The sequence below is a fragment of the Papaver somniferum genome, chromosome 3, assembly GCF_003573695.1.
Source record: "Papaver somniferum cultivar HN1 chromosome 3, ASM357369v1, whole genome shotgun sequence".
NCBI classification, from domain to species: Eukaryota; Viridiplantae; Streptophyta; class Magnoliopsida; order Ranunculales; family Papaveraceae; genus Papaver; species Papaver somniferum.
In genome coordinates, this window is record NC_039360.1 from 133,727,474 (window position 1) to 133,746,590 (window position 19,117).

The 19,117-nt window shown below is 36.6% G+C and overlaps 1 protein-coding gene across 3 annotated transcripts; it reads right to left on the reverse strand.

Moving 5' to 3' along the window:
- Positions 1 to 4,339: 4,339 nt before the first annotated feature.
- Positions 4,340 to 9,932, reverse strand: LOC113361650 (IQ domain-containing protein IQM3-like). Of its 3 annotated transcripts, XR_003365250.1 has the most exons (14): positions 9,631 to 9,932; positions 9,485 to 9,508; positions 9,326 to 9,398; positions 8,622 to 9,160; positions 8,110 to 8,537; positions 7,650 to 7,968; positions 6,769 to 7,005; positions 6,414 to 6,494; positions 6,229 to 6,324; positions 5,801 to 5,877; positions 5,481 to 5,720; positions 5,189 to 5,379; positions 4,814 to 4,891; positions 4,340 to 4,631 (listed from the first exon to the last, which is right to left on the reverse strand). XR_003365250.1 is itself a non-coding variant. In XM_026604824.1 (6 exons), exons 4-6 carry the CDS (start codon positions 8,769 to 8,771, stop codon positions 7,911 to 7,913), a joined length of 636 nt encoding a protein of 211 aa, XP_026460609.1. In that variant the 5' UTR covers positions 8,772 to 9,209; positions 9,326 to 9,398; positions 9,485 to 9,508; positions 9,631 to 9,932; the 3' UTR covers positions 7,492 to 7,910. The 3 variants fall into 3 exon arrangements, 1 of the variants encoding a protein (XP_026460609.1); XR_003365251.1 differs by lacking the exon at positions 9,485 to 9,508; XM_026604824.1 differs by lacking the exons at positions 4,340 to 4,631; positions 4,814 to 4,891; positions 5,189 to 5,379; ... (3 more) ...; positions 6,414 to 6,494; positions 6,769 to 7,005 and having other exon boundaries at positions 7,492 to 7,968; positions 8,622 to 9,209.
- Positions 9,933 to 19,117: the final 9,185 nt, after the last annotated feature.

Below are 19,117 nucleotides of genomic sequence, written 5' to 3' on the forward strand. Positions count from 1 at the left end.
TTTTACCATCAGAAATTGATGCATGATTATTTTCTTTCCAATTGTGTGTACTCATATCAAAATTTTCAAGGTCGATTTTGTATGCCTCGTCATCTGGTGATAAAGATTATTGAAGAGCTTTGTCGAGTAGAACCTCAATTTAATTATCAGTTTGATGCACTCAATATTAGAGGTCATAGTCCTGAACAAAAAGTTACTTCGGCTTTAAGGATTCTAGGTTATGGCACTCCAGCGGATGCGAACGATGAGTACCTTCGTATGGGTAAAACAACTTCATTCACTTACCTTTCATTGTTTTGTGAAGTAATGATTAATCATTATGGTCCAGCATATTTACGAAAACCAACCGAGGAAGATGTTAGACAAATATTGAGCGAGAATGAGGAAAGGGGATTCCCAGAAATGCTAGGTAGTCTCGATTGTATGCATTGGGTATGGCAAGGATGCCATGTTTATTGGGCCGGTCAATATAAGGGTCATCATCTAAAACCAACAGTTATCCTTGAAGCTGCTGCTTCTTATGATTGTTGGATATGACACGTTTTTTTTGTCTTCCGGGTTCACAAAACGATATCAATGTTTTGCACAAGTCGCCTCTATTTGAAAATCTGAAGCATGGAATTTGTCCCCAAGTCCGTTTCATGATCAACGACCATCAATACACTCATGGTTATTATCTTGCGGATGGTATCTACCCAAAATGGTCCAGATTGGTTCAATACTACCGTCAGCCTCCTGCCGGTGCATTGGGTCGTTCATACCGGCATTTTAACGATGCCCAAATGGCATTGAGGAAAGATGTGGAACGAGCTTTTGGAATTTTGAAGAGGAAGTTCGCTATCATTTGTGGCCCATATCGTGGGTTGAGTCCTCGTGAAATGCACAAGACTATGCTCACTTGCATAATTCTTCATAACATGGTAATTCAGGAAACCCATCGTGATTCGGAGTGGACTAACTATGAAGATAAAGATTTGAGGTCGGAGATTCAACCAGAAAGAGGCGTCCCTGCAAGGAATTATGCTCAAATGACTAATTATATTCATAACCGAAATTTGTATGACAGTTTAAGAGATGATCTGAGATTGAATCTTTAGGCAAAACATGGAAGATAATGAGTTATGTAGATTACTAAGTTATGTATTTTAATTTAAGTTATGTCTTTTAATTTGAGTTAATGAGCAAGAGACTTATTTAAGTTAACGAGCAACAACATTTCAAATTAATCAACTTTTTATTTCAAACTAATATTGAGTAGAATGCAACAACAACGTATCAAATTAAAATGCAATACTTCAAATTAAAACTTAAATTAATACATCAATCATCTAGAGGAATTACTACATCAAACTCATCATTAGTTCCCTCCTCATCATCATCACTATTGTTAGTAAATCCAGCTTGTTGTTCAATCCGTGCTTGAATCCTGTCAAATTCGATTTGCCACACATGTTTCTGTTGGGCGTTCATAATTGAAGTGTTAGCTTGAAGAATGTTATGCTTGTCATAGTCAAACCCAAATTTTTCTTGAGAAAGACGTCTTTTTTTACTCTCCCTGTTTTGAAATTTCCTATCAATTGCTCTTTGCTTCTCGACGGTCTTTTGATGTTCCATAAACTCCATCATGTTAAATCCACTGGAACTCCCTCTTTCTTGAGCTAATTATCTAGCAAGTCTTGCATTATTCCTCCCTGGAAGTGTTCTCTTACCATCATCATAATTATTAAAAGTTAAGTTCTCATTTGGGTTTCTTGCATTATCTGGTGAAAAATTTGATAGACCTGGTGAAAATGGTGAAGAATTTGGTGTTGAGGGAGAAGAATTATATGGTAACTTTTTAGGTACTTGTTGATTAGTTGCTAAGAAATCTAAATTATATTTTGAAATTTGATAACAACTTTCGTAAGCGAACTGTTTACCATGTTTTCACTTCCAATCTGTACAAACATGTCTTTCAAAATCAACATCCACCTGACCACTCTCCTTGCCTCCTCTCTTGGCTTGCATTATCAATGCAATATAAGCGGCTACTTACCTGTTGATTACAATGAAGTGTTTAGCCAATCCTTTTGCATCGCGACCATTGATGTTCATGGTTTGTTCTTCATATTTACGAAATATATTTTTCCACATGGTATTACCATGTTGTTATGCACCATGAATACAATCTTGGGTAAAAAAAACATAATTACGACAAACGCATTCATCTTCTATCATGTTGTATTTTGCACCACGGACTTTGATTTTTTTACCTTTGCCTTGACTTTGAGATTGTGAATCCATATTACAAGAAATAAAGAATTGTAGAGAAGGTGTGATTGTTTTAGATTTGAAGAAGAAGATTGAAGGATTGAGAAATTCTAGAGAGATTTAGAAATTCTGGTGTGAGTTGAACTGAGTTTGAAATTTGGTATTTATAGATGGAAAAAATGGTAGCCGCTGAATGAAGATCTGATAAGCGATGGTCAGACCGGCGAGCGACAGCTTTACTAGCGTTGGCGCTGTAATTACCAGCGAGTGTGATTATGACCCTCGAGCGATGAATTCTCTATCGCTCGCTGGAAACTCCATCGTGTATGCCTATATGTTATTTCTGACATATAGGCATATAGGTTTGGCAGTTTGGCATACCCATAATGGGTGCATATATGTCAAATATCATATTTTGGCATGTGCATAGGAATAGGCCTTAATAATCAAAGAGATTAACCTTCATCCAGAAGCATTGAGGATTTAAATATTTTATTCAAAATACCTACATAAAGTAAACCCAAAACACTAACTCAACATTTTGATAAATATTAATGAAAAATCTCTCGAATGATATGAATACAATAATGTATTGTTTACAGATTAACAATAATACATACTTCAGGTGAAAACGAGTATGTATTAAAAGATATACAACATTTATATAGTCGATAAATCTTTGAAACTATGAAAACGAATATATCTGCGCGTACCATTTCTTCTGATTACTGAAAGACTGAGGTGAAAACGAGTGAGCACATCATCATGAGGGGGTGCTCAGTGGAAACAAATACAACTTCCAGGTGATCACTCACATGCTTCACAGTTGTACTAGAGAAAAACAATTAAACATATTTTACATCCAACACAAGGCAGAAGATCCAAATTCACTCCCCATATATTATTCCAGTCAAACAATACCTATGAAAATTCATCCCCAGAAACAACAACATCTCAGAGCACCAAAATAGTCATTCATCACTCTCTTAGCATCAAAAATAACAACATCTCAACTTACCTCCATTATCAACTGGATGAAACTAAAATGCACACCCACACAACCTGTAATAATCTATAATTAATCCCTTAACTCATCTAGATCTTCAACACATCTTTCTTGCAACAACATCTATCTTCTAGTTATAGTAACATCAATTCTTCATTTTTGATTCAACAACAAGTGCTCAACCCTAAAGTCCCTAACTTGAGATTCGATTATCCTAAAAATAAATAAATTAAACTTTCTATATATAACCATCTATACCTCAATTAACAGCAAACCCACTATGTAATCAATCAGTTTAACATCAATTTCATACGGAATATCAAATAAATTGAAAACCCTAATTTCACTTACCTTTCTCTGTGTTTTCTAGAGCGTAATTAGTTTCAGCACCATCACCTCCTTCCTCAAATCATCAAGCTTCTGATGGATCGCTCAGACAAATTCACGCTTAAATCCTTGAAATTGAGATCAACAGAGAGGAGACAGAAATCTCAGAGGAGAAGAAGAAGAAGAAGAAGAAGAAAAGAAGAAGAAAATGAATTTCTTCTCGAATAGTTTTGCGATAAAACTAAATGAAAATTATCGAGGCACCCGGAAAAATGGATACGGGAAGTTAAAAAGAGTTGATATAAATTGTTTCTAACTACGGTGCCCTGACACTACACCATTTTAGGGATTCGCAACGGAATAAGGACGTTGCTGACAGGGGTTGCAACGGCAGATCGACGTTGCAAAACACGGCGTTGCATTTTTTCGCAACGACACGAGCTCCGTTGCGACTCTCAGTCAGCAACGCGGATTCGCAACGGAAAGTGCCGTTGCGACGCTATTTATTCGCAACATAGAACTGTCATTGCTAAGCTCTTTCGAATTACAGGAATACCCCTATCCGGAACTAAATAATATTGGTTCTGGTTCTAATTTAGCAACAGAAGACGTTGCTAATATTTTGCAACATAAAAAAAGGTCAAGTCTTCATTGACCTGATCAAAATCCATTTCCCCCTTGCAGTTACCCAGTTCCCCAAATTCATCATTTCCACAGTCATTCATTCATTCAACATACAAAACTGTATCATATTATGAAAAATGGATTCTTCAATTGATGTTAACAAAAAGTATGAGTATTTGATACAAATGTATTCCAAGTATCACAACAAACTAGTGTATACATTAGAAACATACTTAAACATACTTGGTTCCTAAGTTCAGTTCAAGGAAAGTTACGAAATTCCTAAGTTCTTCTAACTTAAATTACCATAAGGAGATACTACATAAACTTACAAATCTTGCAGCTGCTAAGGGACCTAGTGGCTGCTGCTTTGTTCTCCAACCTTAATTTCTGATCTCATAACATACAACATCATTCAATCAACCTGCGAACAAAGCATCACAAATTCTTCCAATCAGATAACCAGTATACAAGTATCACGACAAACTAGTATACACATAGAAACTTAGTTGCTAAGTTCAGTTCATAGAAAGTTAAAAAATTCCAAAGTTGGGTTGACTCTAATTCTAATGAGAAATTAGATTCATTCCTTTTAAGTCCACTAACCTTAGCATCTAAGAAAAGTTTCATAGATCCACTTGTGATTTCTGTTTGCTCACCAAAGGCAGCTTGTTGTCTCCAGACCTGAGATGAGTAGACAAAATTTAAATGAGCAAACACTGAAACCAACAACCATTCTACAAAAATTAAGAGATTGTAACAACGGTTGAAGAGGTCTATAAATCAAAATAAACGACATAATGCAGATGCACTAATATCAAACCTGTAAAGTAAAATATACTGACGATATTGAAAATCGTCGATGCAGTGATAATGAACTAGCACACAAAATTTGATTCAATAAGAAATATTACATAAACTAAAAAAAATGGATACAAAAACTTTAATTGATTAAAGATAGGGGCAAGAAATGGTTCTCACCGCAGATGGCTTCTTTCCACCTTTTAGCGCCGCAGGTGGCTCAAACTCACCATTGGATCCTTTCTCCTCTGAAATGGTTTGTATTTGCTCATCATCGGAACTAAACTCAGAGATCGTCTTTTTCTGGGATGCAGAAGCTCTTTTGGGTACCGCTTTCTTCTTTGCTGGTGTTGCTGCATCCTTCTCAGTTTCTACATAAATGGGAACAAAACAGATGAAAGTAAGGACGGATCAAAAGAAATATATGAATCAGATGATGGTGAGATACGCTAAAAGGCTGTGACAAGATTACCTTTATCTGGAGAAGAATCAAGGTTAGATGCAGCAAGACAGTCTGCAAGTGAGGGTACTTCATCCTCCTCGTCAGTGTACATACAGAAAAAACAAAAACAAATGTTAGTTTACAAAGTAATGGTAAACTGAATGATATGGAGCATTCTGACAAAAACATACCTTCGCATGAGATTTTTTTGGACCTACTCTACCGTTGGTCACCTCCAGTACCTTCTTCTAGCGTAAACACAATGCTTGTCTGGAAAGAAAACAATATTTCTTTATTTGATTCAGCCAGATAAATTATTAGCTAAAATGGAAAAGAAATACTAACTTTACCTTAAAGGGTCTATCATTTTTGGTAAAATTGGTTCTCTCGCAAGTATCAAAAAGCGAGTAATATTGTCACAGTCATCCTGCGAAACAAATTGTGAGTTTAGACAAATCATGTAGCAGTTCTTGTGAACCAAATAGGACTAAATAAGATCTGCAATACTCAAATATGTACAAGGTAACTACCTTCCCAAATAGAGAATTGATATATAACAGTTAATAACACAATGGTCTACAATTAATACACTTAATATCCCTTCATCTTGTCACCATTTACGTACTAATCACAATTAGACGACGTATAAAGCTAGGTGGTTCATTGAATAATACTCGTAATACATCTTCCATAATATATGGATAACGATGGAAGTTTGATGGGTGAGAGAAAGATTGGAAATTGTGGAGGTTAGAGAAAAAGTTAGGAAAAATCTTACCTGGATACGTTCTGCAAGTATGTTGAGCCCATATATTTTTGCAGCTCGAGCACTTGCAACTGCGCCAGTATCTCTTAGTTGGTGTGAGGCTACATGCTGGTCCAACATATCTAGAATTTAAATTACTTTACTATGGTAGAGATGCAGTAGAGGTTCAAATTTTTTTAAATGTGTTAATAAATCACCTGAGGAGCACCAGCGGTATCATCTACACTTTCCCTGACAACACCTGACTTGCAAAGTGTAATTTCACATTGTGAAAGTGCCTACAAGCAATCAAAGAAGATAAGTTTTTAAGACCCAGAAGCCTCAACTCTTAAGAAACATACGAAATAGGCACAAATATGGTGATATTTGGAATTCCAATTGGGGCTAAGCAAACCCATGTTTGGGTAAGGAGAAATGAGAATAACTCGAGCAACAAAGGAATTCTCAATGGGAAGGATTGCTTTATCAACCAGCCACAATTCAACTGCCTAAGGAACAGAAACCAATTGTAAATATGGATGAATTCAGTGAATTACATTATCTAAAACCTACCAAATGAAGAATCCTTGAACCTTGAACGCCGCTTGCATTACACCGTGAACTTGTACTCATCATCATACATAGTGAAATCACCCTCATGGATGTAGGTTTTAGCACCAAACCACGTAAAATCTCTTGAGTCTTGATACTTTTGCCAGCATACACATATACTTTCATCCTATACTTGTGAACATGAAAAATGTTTGTGACCTAGATTTAGGATTGATCCTTGGTGTATTTTGGGTTTTCCTGCAATTACACACATAATCAATCCATACTCCAAAGAAATTTTCATTGTTACACAGACAAATCAATGAGCTGTGTAATAAGAAATTTTCATTTTCAAATCAAAACAAAAATTGATAGTAATAGTGTTATTAGAAATCAATTAGAAATTTTGTGGAAAAACATGTTAATTGTTGGGTGTTGTTGAAAGGAGGAAGAAAAATAAGAACTAACAAAGAAGTAGAAGAAAAATAAAAACACAATGATAACCAAACTTCTCCCAGCAAGTTGCGAAGCAATGAAATCACAATGATAAAAAGAAAATGTTGTGCATGTTGGATGCCACCGGCTAATAAAATGCATTTGTTAATATCAATTTTTCCTATGAATACAAAAGTATCCTGTTTCATGTTGTATGTATTATACAATACCAAACTCCATTAGTGAAACAGATTGTTAGAATTGGAGCAAGACGTAGCTTGTAGTTCTGAAAATCAAAGCAGGAAAAGAACAATAAAATCATAACTAAATTGTGCGGCTGTAAGGTTGGTTCATCTGTTGCGGCCACAATTGGTGTATCTACTGAATGGAGATAAGGAACAGAAACCAATTGTAAATATAGATGAATTCAGTGAAATTTGTTTGGTGGGACAAAGAAATAGACATACCCTGACTTTTTGTTCATTGGGATTCTTGATTAATCCCTTCCTCAATTTGATTTTCACTTCCTCTTGGCTACAATTACAAACACGGCTACAGTTCAGGTTCACTTATCTCCATTCACTAGATACCTGAGGGAAAATATTTCAAATTTGCACTACTCCCTACATCCAACAATATGAGACATAATGATCCCCAAAGCGTTCATACACAACCAATAGAAACTGTGAGTTTGAATGATGAACCCTCTGTAACTTCCGCCTTACTATTCACTTCACTGTCGGTAACTCTGAATGATGATGGGCAGTCTTCATCATTTGCACATCTCTGGGAAGACAATATGAATAATGTAAGTCATTCGATTCATGCTTATTAGATATAGAAAGTGTTCATATGGTTCGAAAGGGAGATTAAATTAGCTTTGAGGGAATCATCTGGGGTAATGAGGAATGTGGCAGCAAGTATTACCTTAACATTGGTGAGATCCACATGATGTTCCTCAAGGAAGCTGATGAATTATTTGAAATTTTCTTATGTGGGGAGGTAGTGGCCGCTATATGGCCAAATTTCCTATATAAAGTCAAGAAGGAAGCAAATTGTAAATCACTTGGCACAAAGAGATTGTGAAAATTTCTGCAAATGCAAAGATGCAACAACTGTGCATATCTCAAGAACTCCATCATGACCACTAATCTTCCAGCCGTTGTTGTAGCACCACCGGATAGAAAACTCGAGCGCGGAAACTGTCCCTTTTCCTTCTTCCCAACATACAATGATCTCGATGTGCTTAGGAAAAAAATCCATTTGAAACCTTCAACAGTGTCCACACACTCTCCACCTTGTTTGTAGATGAGCTTTCTATCTTCTACGATTACTTCATAGACTTCCCTCTCTTTCTGAAATATCAGAACAAATGAGTTGTGAGTTAATAAAACCCTTAACTGTGAGTGAATCAATTTATTGAGCCTATTAAGACTTACAGGACCAATATATTTGATGCACTGTCGTTGAATTGTGCTCATTGAGCAACTCATTAATTTCATCAACACACCAACAGATTCTTGTAATAACTTCATCTCCTGCAAACCCTTAAATCCATATGCAGTAACAAACTTCAAATCACTTGCCATAACTCTTGGATCAACAGATTCTCATTGCACTCAGCCTCAAGAACTCCACCAAAATCAAGCCATATAGGAACTGAACTTGTAATCTTGATACAAACAGATTCCGGCAACACCATCTCTAACTAACTGCAGTGAAACACCACCATTGTTCCCAGTCTCTTCCAGCAAACCCATTCTCGGTATCACCATTTTCAGATCCTTGTTCGAATTAACAGTAGCAGCTTGGTTCTTCTCTGCATCATAATACAGACATTCCCTGTATCTCACATAGCATCTCTTGTACCACCAGGCCCATTTCAGTTCTCCCTGACTATCTCTATCAATCACAGCAGATTCAATTCCATTTCCCAAACCTTCTTTGTTCATCTCAGTGCCTGAATCTGATCGAAACCCTAAACAATGGCAAATTAGACCGAACCCAGCTTGTAATTCTCTTCATAACTTCAAATTGAACAAACAACAACAGCTAATTCTTTAATTCCACCAGCATAACAACCACAAACCCTAATTGAAAAGATTAACAGAATTAATCAAGAGATCAAAGATAAGATTTATACCCTTTTCTCTACACCTTCTACCATCAGAAGCATCATCTTCATTGTTATTTTCAACATCCACTTCACCACCTTCCTACAAATATCACAAATCCAATTGCAATCACAATCAATAAAATCAAAAAAAATTATACCAAAAAAAAAACTGATCTATCTACTTACCATAACGTCCTCAACTGGTTCATCCTTGTATTTGTGAGTTCAAAAAAACAATTCGAAAATCTCAAAATTACAGAAAATTGGGAACCCTAATTGAAAACTTTGGAGAAAATTAATCGATAAAAAAAGAATAAAAAATAGAGATTTACCCAATATCACCGTAATCATCTTGATCATCGTCATCCATTTATGATGATGTTTGAAGAGATACCGTGTTCTGGGTTTAGGTTTTCTTCGTCACTTCAAACAAACAAGATGAATCAGAAAAAAAATCAAAACCTAACAATAGTAAGAACACGGTATTGTTAGTAAGAGCACGGTACTGATGATAGAGTTCTACTGATGATAGAGATTGAGAAGAGAATAAAGAGCTCAGCTGAGCAGATCGAGATGGAGATGGAGATGGAGATGGAGATGGAGATGGAGATGAGGAGAGGAGAGAGTGAGTCTGTGCTTGTGGCGGAGAAAGAATGAAGACCGAAATCGATAAAGGGTAGGATATAGCTAGATTGGGATTAAGGGTGGAAAAAAGAAGAAGAAGGCATGACCAAAGTTTGATTGGGGCGTGTTTATCAGTCCTAGTGTTCCCGACCACACACTTGCTTCATACACTTGAACCCAGCGCGGTTGCAAAAATTCGCAACAGACAAAAACGTTGCGAAAGATTAGCAACGAGGATTAGCAACATAAATTTCGCACGACACTGGTGCCGTTGCAAATATGGGTTGTGAATCCCTTAAAATGGTGTAGTGTGAGCGAGAACACGATTGCCTTAATACCACTTGCCTACATAATTATTGTATTACCCTTCTCACAAATTAGAATAATTTCCTCTTCATCTGGTATCCGAATGACGCGTTCGAGGAGTCCAATTCGCATAACTTTTCGAGATCTAACTAATGATACTAGTTTCATCTCCAGATTATAGTTGGATTAATTCTTATTAATTAATGTTCATATTAATGAAACGAGTCATTAGCGGTTAAATCGTATCTTGGTCGGTTTAATAGCGTTGACGTGCTTGCAGGTCTTTACAACTTTCGAGGCATGTTCCAATATACATTTGCTTAAATTCCTTAAGAGCAAGTTTCTTGTGAGGTCTAAGTTATTATAAGGATTTCTCTAATCATCCTCCGACATTCAACATTCAAGCAGCGCCAAGTCATTTAAATTCAAGGTCCAATCATGGAAGCGTCAATGGTTCGGCAAAGCAAATTGGAACCGTTAAATTTTAAAATTTAAACTCAGATCCAATGGTTAATAAAAGAAACGCTCGGTGACTGGGCGCAAATAATATAACCGTTAAATTTAAACATCTAATATAAAATATAATGCTTCTGAATTAAAACACCAAATAATTTGGCCCAGAAAATAAACTTTGCAACACCAAATCATTTGGTGCCACATAATTGATTCCAGATTACATTCAAGCGATCCCTTGAAACAAACTTAAACACAAAATTTTGGCCACGCTTTTGGCCTTGAATCTTGAATCTTAGAGGATGATAAGAGAAAGCTTAAGCTTGAAAAAAGCATGGAATATTAAATTCATGAGTTTCAAGTAAGGTTACTCCGAACCATATTCTAAGACCCGAATGAAAATTTTGGAATTTGTATTACGTATCTACATCAATACAACTTTTATATTGTTTTTGTAGCAGTAAATGGAATGACCAACGATGTGCTTAATTAGTATACTTGTTCATTTCTTTTTAATCTACTTGCATCTTATTAGCCTGACATGCTCATCATTTGTACTCCCACTGACACTTATATATAGGCGAAATTTTTCAATTATTCATCCTTTTTCTTATATTACCCTTTATCTCATTCCTAAGACAAGATATATTAACCTATTTGTTATAATATCCATGCATAATAAATAAGGGTATATGTGGAAAAAGGTAATCTTGAAATTGGAGTTTCATCTATCTAATGGGAAAATCAAAATCCCAAACTCCTATTTTATATAAAGAACTGAGGGAGAACTCTCATTTCTTGGAACGTATTTTCAAATCTATTTTTTCCCTCATGAAGCTAGTATCTAGCTGAAATGAGATTATTATTTACAAATATGCATTGGACTAAGTTTGAGACTTTATCAAGCCTACATTTTAGTATTGGGTTTGAACATCTTGAAAGAAAATTGTCTAACTAAATTTTGAATCTACCGGGCTTTAAAAAAAATGATCTAACCATGCATACTCAGACTTGTCTCGAACTACAGTCGTATTAATCATATATCGGTTTATGTTCAAACGTGTTGTTGGTAAAAATGTTAGTGAAAGTTACTAATGTTTTCAGTTGTAAGTTATGTTTTGAGTAACAAATCGAATGGTTTCCTTTTACTGACCTTATAAATATTAGTGTTAGATCACTTCTCAGTCGAACTCGCAAGCGTTGCTATCTCAAGCTTGTTTGTCAAGTTTAGTTGCCAAAACTATAAGTCTTGATTTCTAGTCTACTAATATCTAAGTCTCGGAGTAGGATAGAAAGTGTAGTTGAGATCTAGACTCCAGGGTGTTCATCATGCAAAGACGAAGAACTACTCAAGGAACTGGTGGAACTTCATCGATAAAAAGGTATGTGGAGACTTGAACTTATCTATCACTCAAAAGTCTACTTTATCTCCTATCTTGAGACAAAAGTCGTATTGAAATATACACTATGATTATACACATGTGCTATTTCGAGATAGGTTTATCTCGCTTATCTATTTCTCGAAATATGAGTTGTAAGCTTTCGCTTTGGCCAAGTTCATCTTTACTAGTGACGAAAGTCATATTAGTTTCAATCACTTGAAAATCGCTTTGACGAAAAATAGTTTGTGAACAACAACTATATAACGTTCTCTAAGAATGTTCCAATCATTGAAATGAGAGTTTAGAATACATGACCATGGTTGGATATAAACATTGTGAGGCAAATCATATGTGTGTAAGTCCAATATCCTTGAACCAAAGTACGCGTACTTTGCTGCTCAGAATAACCAGAACTAAAGTCCGCTTACTTTCGGAAGTTCACATCCCGTGAATTTCTGCTGGAGTTTGTGAACTGAAAAAGAACTTATTCCGGGTACTTAAGTCCGTGTACCAGTATGCACACTTAAGTAGGTTATTCTCTAAAAACAGTTTAATTCGTGAACTAAGATATTTATACTTTAAGGCATGCAATCTTTGCAAGCGTGGCTATAATGTTCATGAATCGATTCGAGCGAATCAAAATTGTTTTTGTTTCGATTGTGTCTTGTATACTTCTATGAGATCTAAGCAATTGAAAAACTCTCTAACTAGTTCATTTGAGTCATTTGAACTAGTTGTGGTAAAGAAGAATAAGGTTTATATGAAAATGCTCATATGGCTAACCTACGGTTAACTACCGTTGAACCAACGACTTGTACACGTTTAGGTACGGTTACTCAAACCTAAATGAAGTTACATTTCATGTCTGTATAACAAACTAAGATTCGATCTAACGGTTGAAATATATTAGCTTGAATCTAGTCAGGTTTTCATCTAACGGTGAATATTGAATGCTTTGTTACCAAGGTAGCATTGATTGCAAACCCTGATTTGTAGACTATATAAAGGAGAATTCTAGCAACTGGGAAACCTAATCCCCACACCTCATGTGTGATACTAGTTGTATAATCTAGAATTGATTCTCCTTTAACCTTAGGTTTCTATCGAGACATTGTAGGTTAACGACTTGAAGACTTCACTGGGATTGTGAAGCCAGACCCAACTATTTTCTCTGTAGTTGCGTGATCTCTATCGTATTTGAGTACAATCAAAAGATTGGCTTGAGATTAATTTCTCCGATAGGAAAGATATATAAGTAGTCACAAACATCTTCGTCTCATCGTTTATGATTCCACAATATCTATTTTCGCCATCATACGACTTAGATTATTGTAAGGTGATTGATAATTCTAGGCTGTTCTTCGGGAATATAAGTCCGGGTTATCAATTGGTTCCTGTTCACATTGATTTATCAAAAGACGGAACAAAACTGATGAGTGCTAAAAAGTGCATATTTCTATATATTTTTCTTGGCATTTAACTCATCTTTTGTGCATTAATTCTACATTTTATCCCATATTCTGTATTTTCATTGTTTTCAAGAATAAATATTTTTATTAATTAATTTTGTATTTTTAGGTACTAAATAAAGCTTGGATGAATTACGAAGCAAAAAGAGCAGGATCAACTAGAAGTGGGCTTGAAGAGGAAGAATTGTTCTTAAAGAAGATATGAGCTTGGCATACCCAAGGCCCAAAACCCTTACCCAAATCCATTTCCATTATCCATACCCATTTCCATGAGAGCCGTCAGATTGGATCCATCTTGTCATCCAACGGTCGCTTCATCATTGTGCATCAAAGTCTGAACCTCCTGTCAAACATTATAGCACTAACTCTCATCTGGATCGTCAGAATCGTTGTATCAAGAATCCAACGGTCGCTCAGAGCCTTCTTCTATCTTGCCGTTAAATCCAATCTGAAGTTGATGATCCAACGCCTTCCACTCTCTGTTCATCAAACTCCGCTGAACCCGCACAACACCGTATCATCAAATATCCCATCACCTACACCAGTCGAGCCAAACATTCGTTTTCACCCAAAAACCCTTCTTTCCCCGACCATTGTAGAGCCCAGCAATTTCTCCTTCTCGAGCTCCTGTACCTCTTCACCATCTCGAGCCTCTCCAACCACACAACCACTCTACCCTTCCCCCATAAACAACACTCACCACTCTACTTCTCTCACCTATATCTCATTCACCCTATGAGATAAATCTAAGAGAACTAGGGTTTGAGTACGAGTAGCTGATGGCTTTCAGACACGATGGAGACGAGTAGCAGAGCAATTGGAAGCATGGGTTGTCGACAAAAGGCATAGGAGACAACATTCAGAGCTGTGGTGAGATTGTTTTGACCTAAATTTCCAAAACCCTAATTCTGAAATTAGGGATTTTTTTGAGATAAATTGTAAACTATAAATTGATGTTATGGGGGTTGTAGAAAGGAAGCCTGGATTAGCCAGAGCACAACCCATTAGAGGCCTGGACTAGCCAGTGCTCTCTACTGTCACTTCTCAATCCAAGTTTAATTTTAGTTTCAATTTCAGTTCAAGTTCAGTTCAATGTTTTATACAATTTCAATTCCATTGTCATTTAATTTCATTATGCTCTAACTTCATATGCTAGGGGTTAGATGATACTCTTGAATTGTAAGCTAGGATAGTCCATGTTCATGTCACTGTTCTTGTACTGCTGAAACTAAGTAGGAATGATAATTAGCTAGTTGAGTGAATGCACCTGTGATCAGCTATGTTGTAAGAAGACATCTGATTCTAGGGGTGTAAGAGTGAGAGTAGCTAAGGATTCAGTCCATTTGAAGGACTGTGCTTAATTGATGTAGGGAAGTTAGTAAACTTAGTGATCAAATGCACCTGTGATTGAGTGTGCTGTAAGAAGACACTCAATGCTAGGGGTGAACTAGAGAACTTAGGGGATTAACCTTCCACCAATGCGGATTGCTAGATAACTGGTTGAGCAAACAAGCCTGTGATCAGCTGTACTGTGAGAAGACAGTTGATGCTAGGGGTAAGTTAGTAAGATTAGTTAAGTAAATCATCCATAATCTTCCCTGAGATGAAGCAAGAACATGATTTGATTAGGATCTACCTTAGTTTAGGATCAAGAAGTGGATTCAAAAGCCCTAGCATGTTCCTGTTTACTTGCTTTACATTCTACTGTTTTTCAGTTCAGTCACTGCCATCATCTCAAGTGTGTTTTAACACAACCAAGACTCTTTGTTACAACTCATTTTTAGGGAAACCTTAAGCTTCAACTACACGCACCTTGTCCCTGTGGATCGACCCGTATTTGCATTTTTCTACACCTCGACACCGTGCACTTGCGGTATTAGTTTGTAGGTCTTTTTAGAAACCTACCAAGTTTTTGGCGCCGCTGCCGGGGACTTGGCATTGTGTGGTTGCTGTTTTTCCTTGCTTTCTTTTGTTGCTATTCACTTGCATATCTTGCATTTAGTATAATCATTTAGTGTAAGCATTTATCTCATCATAACTTGCATTCATTACTGCATTTTCATCTTTGCATTGCATACTCATTGCATCTTGTTGTCCTGATTGCATATCATATTTGCATATTAGTCATCTTTACATTCTTGCAGTCAATCTTGCGTTACAGTTCTTGTTCACTGCCTTTCTTTGCTGTCCTTGACATTTTTGTTGAGTGACCAGGTACTGTGACCTTGCTGTGAGGCTGAGAACAAACCTCTGGTGCTGTTGTGCTGCTGTGAAGCCCAAATAGAGCTGCTACTGCCAAGCCTGCAACATTGCCCCTGTTCAGCTACTGCTTGTGGTGCTGCTGAACTTGTGGTGCTGCTGAACTTGTGGTGCTGCTGTTGCTGCTGAGCTGCTTCTCCTGCTGCTGCTCCTGGTCCTGCTGATGTGCCTCAGCTGTTGCTGCTGTGCAAAGGCAAGCTGCTGCTACCTCCTGCTGGAGCTGCTGTTGCTGTGATCCAAAGCCCAACTGGGCTTTTGCAACCAAACTGAACAGCTGGGATGTGCTTCAAAGGTAAGTCTAAACCCATTAAGAGAACCCAAACTGTGGGCTTCCATTTTTCTTGTGGGCCTGTAATATTAAACCCAATGTTTGGGCTTATATTTTCTGTTGGGTTTGTAATTAATTACATGTGGGCTTGACCCAACAACATTTGTAAAACGTTTTCAAAAGCCCAAGTGGGCCTTGTCCTTCAACAAACTGAGAGCCCAACAGCCAAAAACCCAGTTGGGCCTCACACTTCGGTCACTGAAAACCCAGAACCCAGTTGAACTCAGCTGGGCTTCGTTAGTTTCTGGGCTTGCTGAAGTCGTTAGTGGGCCGTGTACCCAAACTCTAGGCCGAGAGTTTTCACAACAATTTTTCCAAAACCCAACAGTGGGCTTGGCCTTTTATCCCATAAAACCAAAGTTTTCAAAACCCAATAAACCAAAGTGTTTTCTTTTCCCATTAAGTCCAAATTTTCTAAAACCCATTAAAAACCAAATTTCTTTTTCAAACCCGACAAAACCAAATGTTACCCATAAAAACCAAATTTTTCCCAAAAATCCAAACCCATTAAAAACCAAATTTTGGGCTTTGTAACATAGTTACTTAGTTTTTGAGCCCAATCATGTCTAGATCTTGGTCTACAGTTGGGGAATACAACAAATCCCTTAGAGAACTTGCGTATGGACATACTTCACGTCATGAGCCTCCCATAGACCATGATGCCAATAGTTATAGGAATTATTATGGACATTTTCAAAGTCCCGAGCTTCAATACATGAACCCTACTGACTATTCGCACATGCATCGTTCGCCACAACGTGAAAATGAATATTTTGCTAATGCCTCACTCACACAATCATCTCTTGTGGATCAATTAGAAGCTCGAATCGCAGCTTTAGAAATGCAATCACATGAGGAATCTGTCACATCTAATTTTCTTAGGCAACCTGAAATCTATGCATGTCCTGCATGTGGTAGTTTAGACCACCTTGTTGAGAATTGTCATATTTTGCATAATTTTAGGCAATCTAGAGAAAATCCAAGGTATGAAATGCCCATAAATTGTGAGGCTGGTAGTCATTGGGACCATAATCAAACCTTTGAGGGTTGCGATCAATCTTTTATAAACCCTAATGACCATGCACACATGTACCAATCACCACAATTTGAACATGAAGAATTTTGTACTCCCATGAATTTAGACTCCACCATAGAAGCTTTCAGACTCGGTGAGCAAAACTTCGATAGATCTACATCACGAATTCAGGCATATTTAGATCAAATTTTGCTTCACTTACAAAAGGAGGAAATTCATGAGGAAATGTATGTTGTCCCTAATGAAGTGTCTAGTCCCATTCATGTAAATGATGTTGAATATGAACCTAATTTAGAGGAACATGAATCGACTAATGACACCACCACTGTTAATGAGGACCAATATGCATGCTACCATGATGATGACTATGATGATTATGATGATATGTTAGAAGAACATGAAAATATTGTGGAACATGTTGGTTCAATAACATATGGCTTCTCGCCCTCGACCTTCATGAATGTTGTTTTTTCTAATACTCATTGTAATTCATATGATTTTGATATTGACATGGGATTCGTACAATTATTCTGTGAAGATGAGCATGACATAGGAATAGTTGAATCTTCTGTAGAAACTAATGTTATTATGCATGAAAATATATTTGATGTGTCTGATTCTCTACCTAGGTCACATTGTGATATTTCTCCTGATTTGCCGATGCATGAGAATAAATCTGTTGATGATGTTGATTCTGATTGTGGACTTGCTAATTTATTTGATGAATGTGAGCATGTTGTGACACTTGTAGAAGACTTAAGACATATTGATTTGATTAATAATGATGTGCCTATCGTCCTGCCTGAGTCACAATCTAATGGCCTTCCACCCAACCTAGATTTGGTTTGTACCGATATTGTCAAACCAACTTTTCTGAAAATTCCCAACCTAGGTTTGGAACTGTGTGCTTCCCAAGTCCTTTTGGACTATTTTGCATCTAAGTATAATATTTTTGAGGAGCCACAGTTGGAATTAGCATGTTTTCCCGTCCCTAGCAAAGTTCATCTCGAGCTAGACCTTGTGCATGATGAACCCCCAAAACTGCGAGATTTTGTATCCAAAATTTTATCTGTTGAAAAATCCAGGTTTGGGGGTAGCTCATTTTGTTTCACAGCTTCACTTGCATGCCTATCATATTATAATTGTGTGAAGCTGTTGAAATGTCTACATTTCGTCTTTTGGGTTGATCCTCAACTCTTTAGATTGTTAGTGTATGGTGAATTTTTTGTATATAATCCAGTAGATAAAAATTTAAAAAACCCTTTTGTTCCTTTTGTATATATTTTGCTAATCCAATATGATCTCGGCTGAAATATGTTGGATTTTTGCCTTGAATAATGGAGTTCAAAACTTGCTTTCACCAATATCCGGTAATCTCTTTCCTTTTTCTACACTTAGCATCGTTCTCATGGTATGTGTTATAATCATGTTTATCATTAGAAACATTGAGGACAATGTTTAGTTTAGGTTTGGGGGTGAAAAGTAGATACTTTGATAACATGCTATAATCGAAAAATAGAACTCTTTCTTTTTGTAAAAAAAAAAATTAAAAATTAAAAATTAAAAAAATTGAAAAAACATAAAAATGGAGCTCATTTACCTTGAAATGTTGACTCTTGTGCATGTATGTAAACATAAGGATTCTTAGTCTAGATATTTAGGCACCCTGATTCTAGCACAATTCACATGTGATAAGAAACTTGCACGCGCACGATCTACCAATACATGTATAGCCTCGATCTTCAAGGTGTTTGATCGGAAGTTTTAGTTGCCAATCACTTTAGAATACTGAATGAGACTTGACTAGCTTGTTCTTTGGTTGGCTGGGATAGAAGTTGGAGGATACGTTAAGAAAAGCAACCATAGAATTTGACGGGATGCATTCGATAAGGGCCACCTCTTGCTAAGAGTCATGTAATTATGTTTTTCTTTTTGTTCATGTATCAAAAGTGTCACTATGTT

What these genes read in the sequence shown, in the direction of transcription:
- LOC113361650 (XM_026604824.1), bottom strand. Translation starts at nt 8,771, where the DNA reads ATGGCAAGTGATTTGAAGTTTGTTACTGCATATGGATTTAAGGGTTTG. An exon ending in GCATCAAATATATTGGTCCT is followed by an intron (nt 8,538 to 8,621) that starts GTAAGTCTTAAT and finishes CTGATATTTCAG; the next exon opens with AAAGAGAGGGAAGTCTATGA. An exon ending in TGGATCTCACCAATGTTAAG is followed by an intron (nt 7,969 to 8,109) that starts GTAATACTTGCT and finishes TTGTCTTCCCAG; the next exon opens with AGATGTGCAAATGATGAAGA.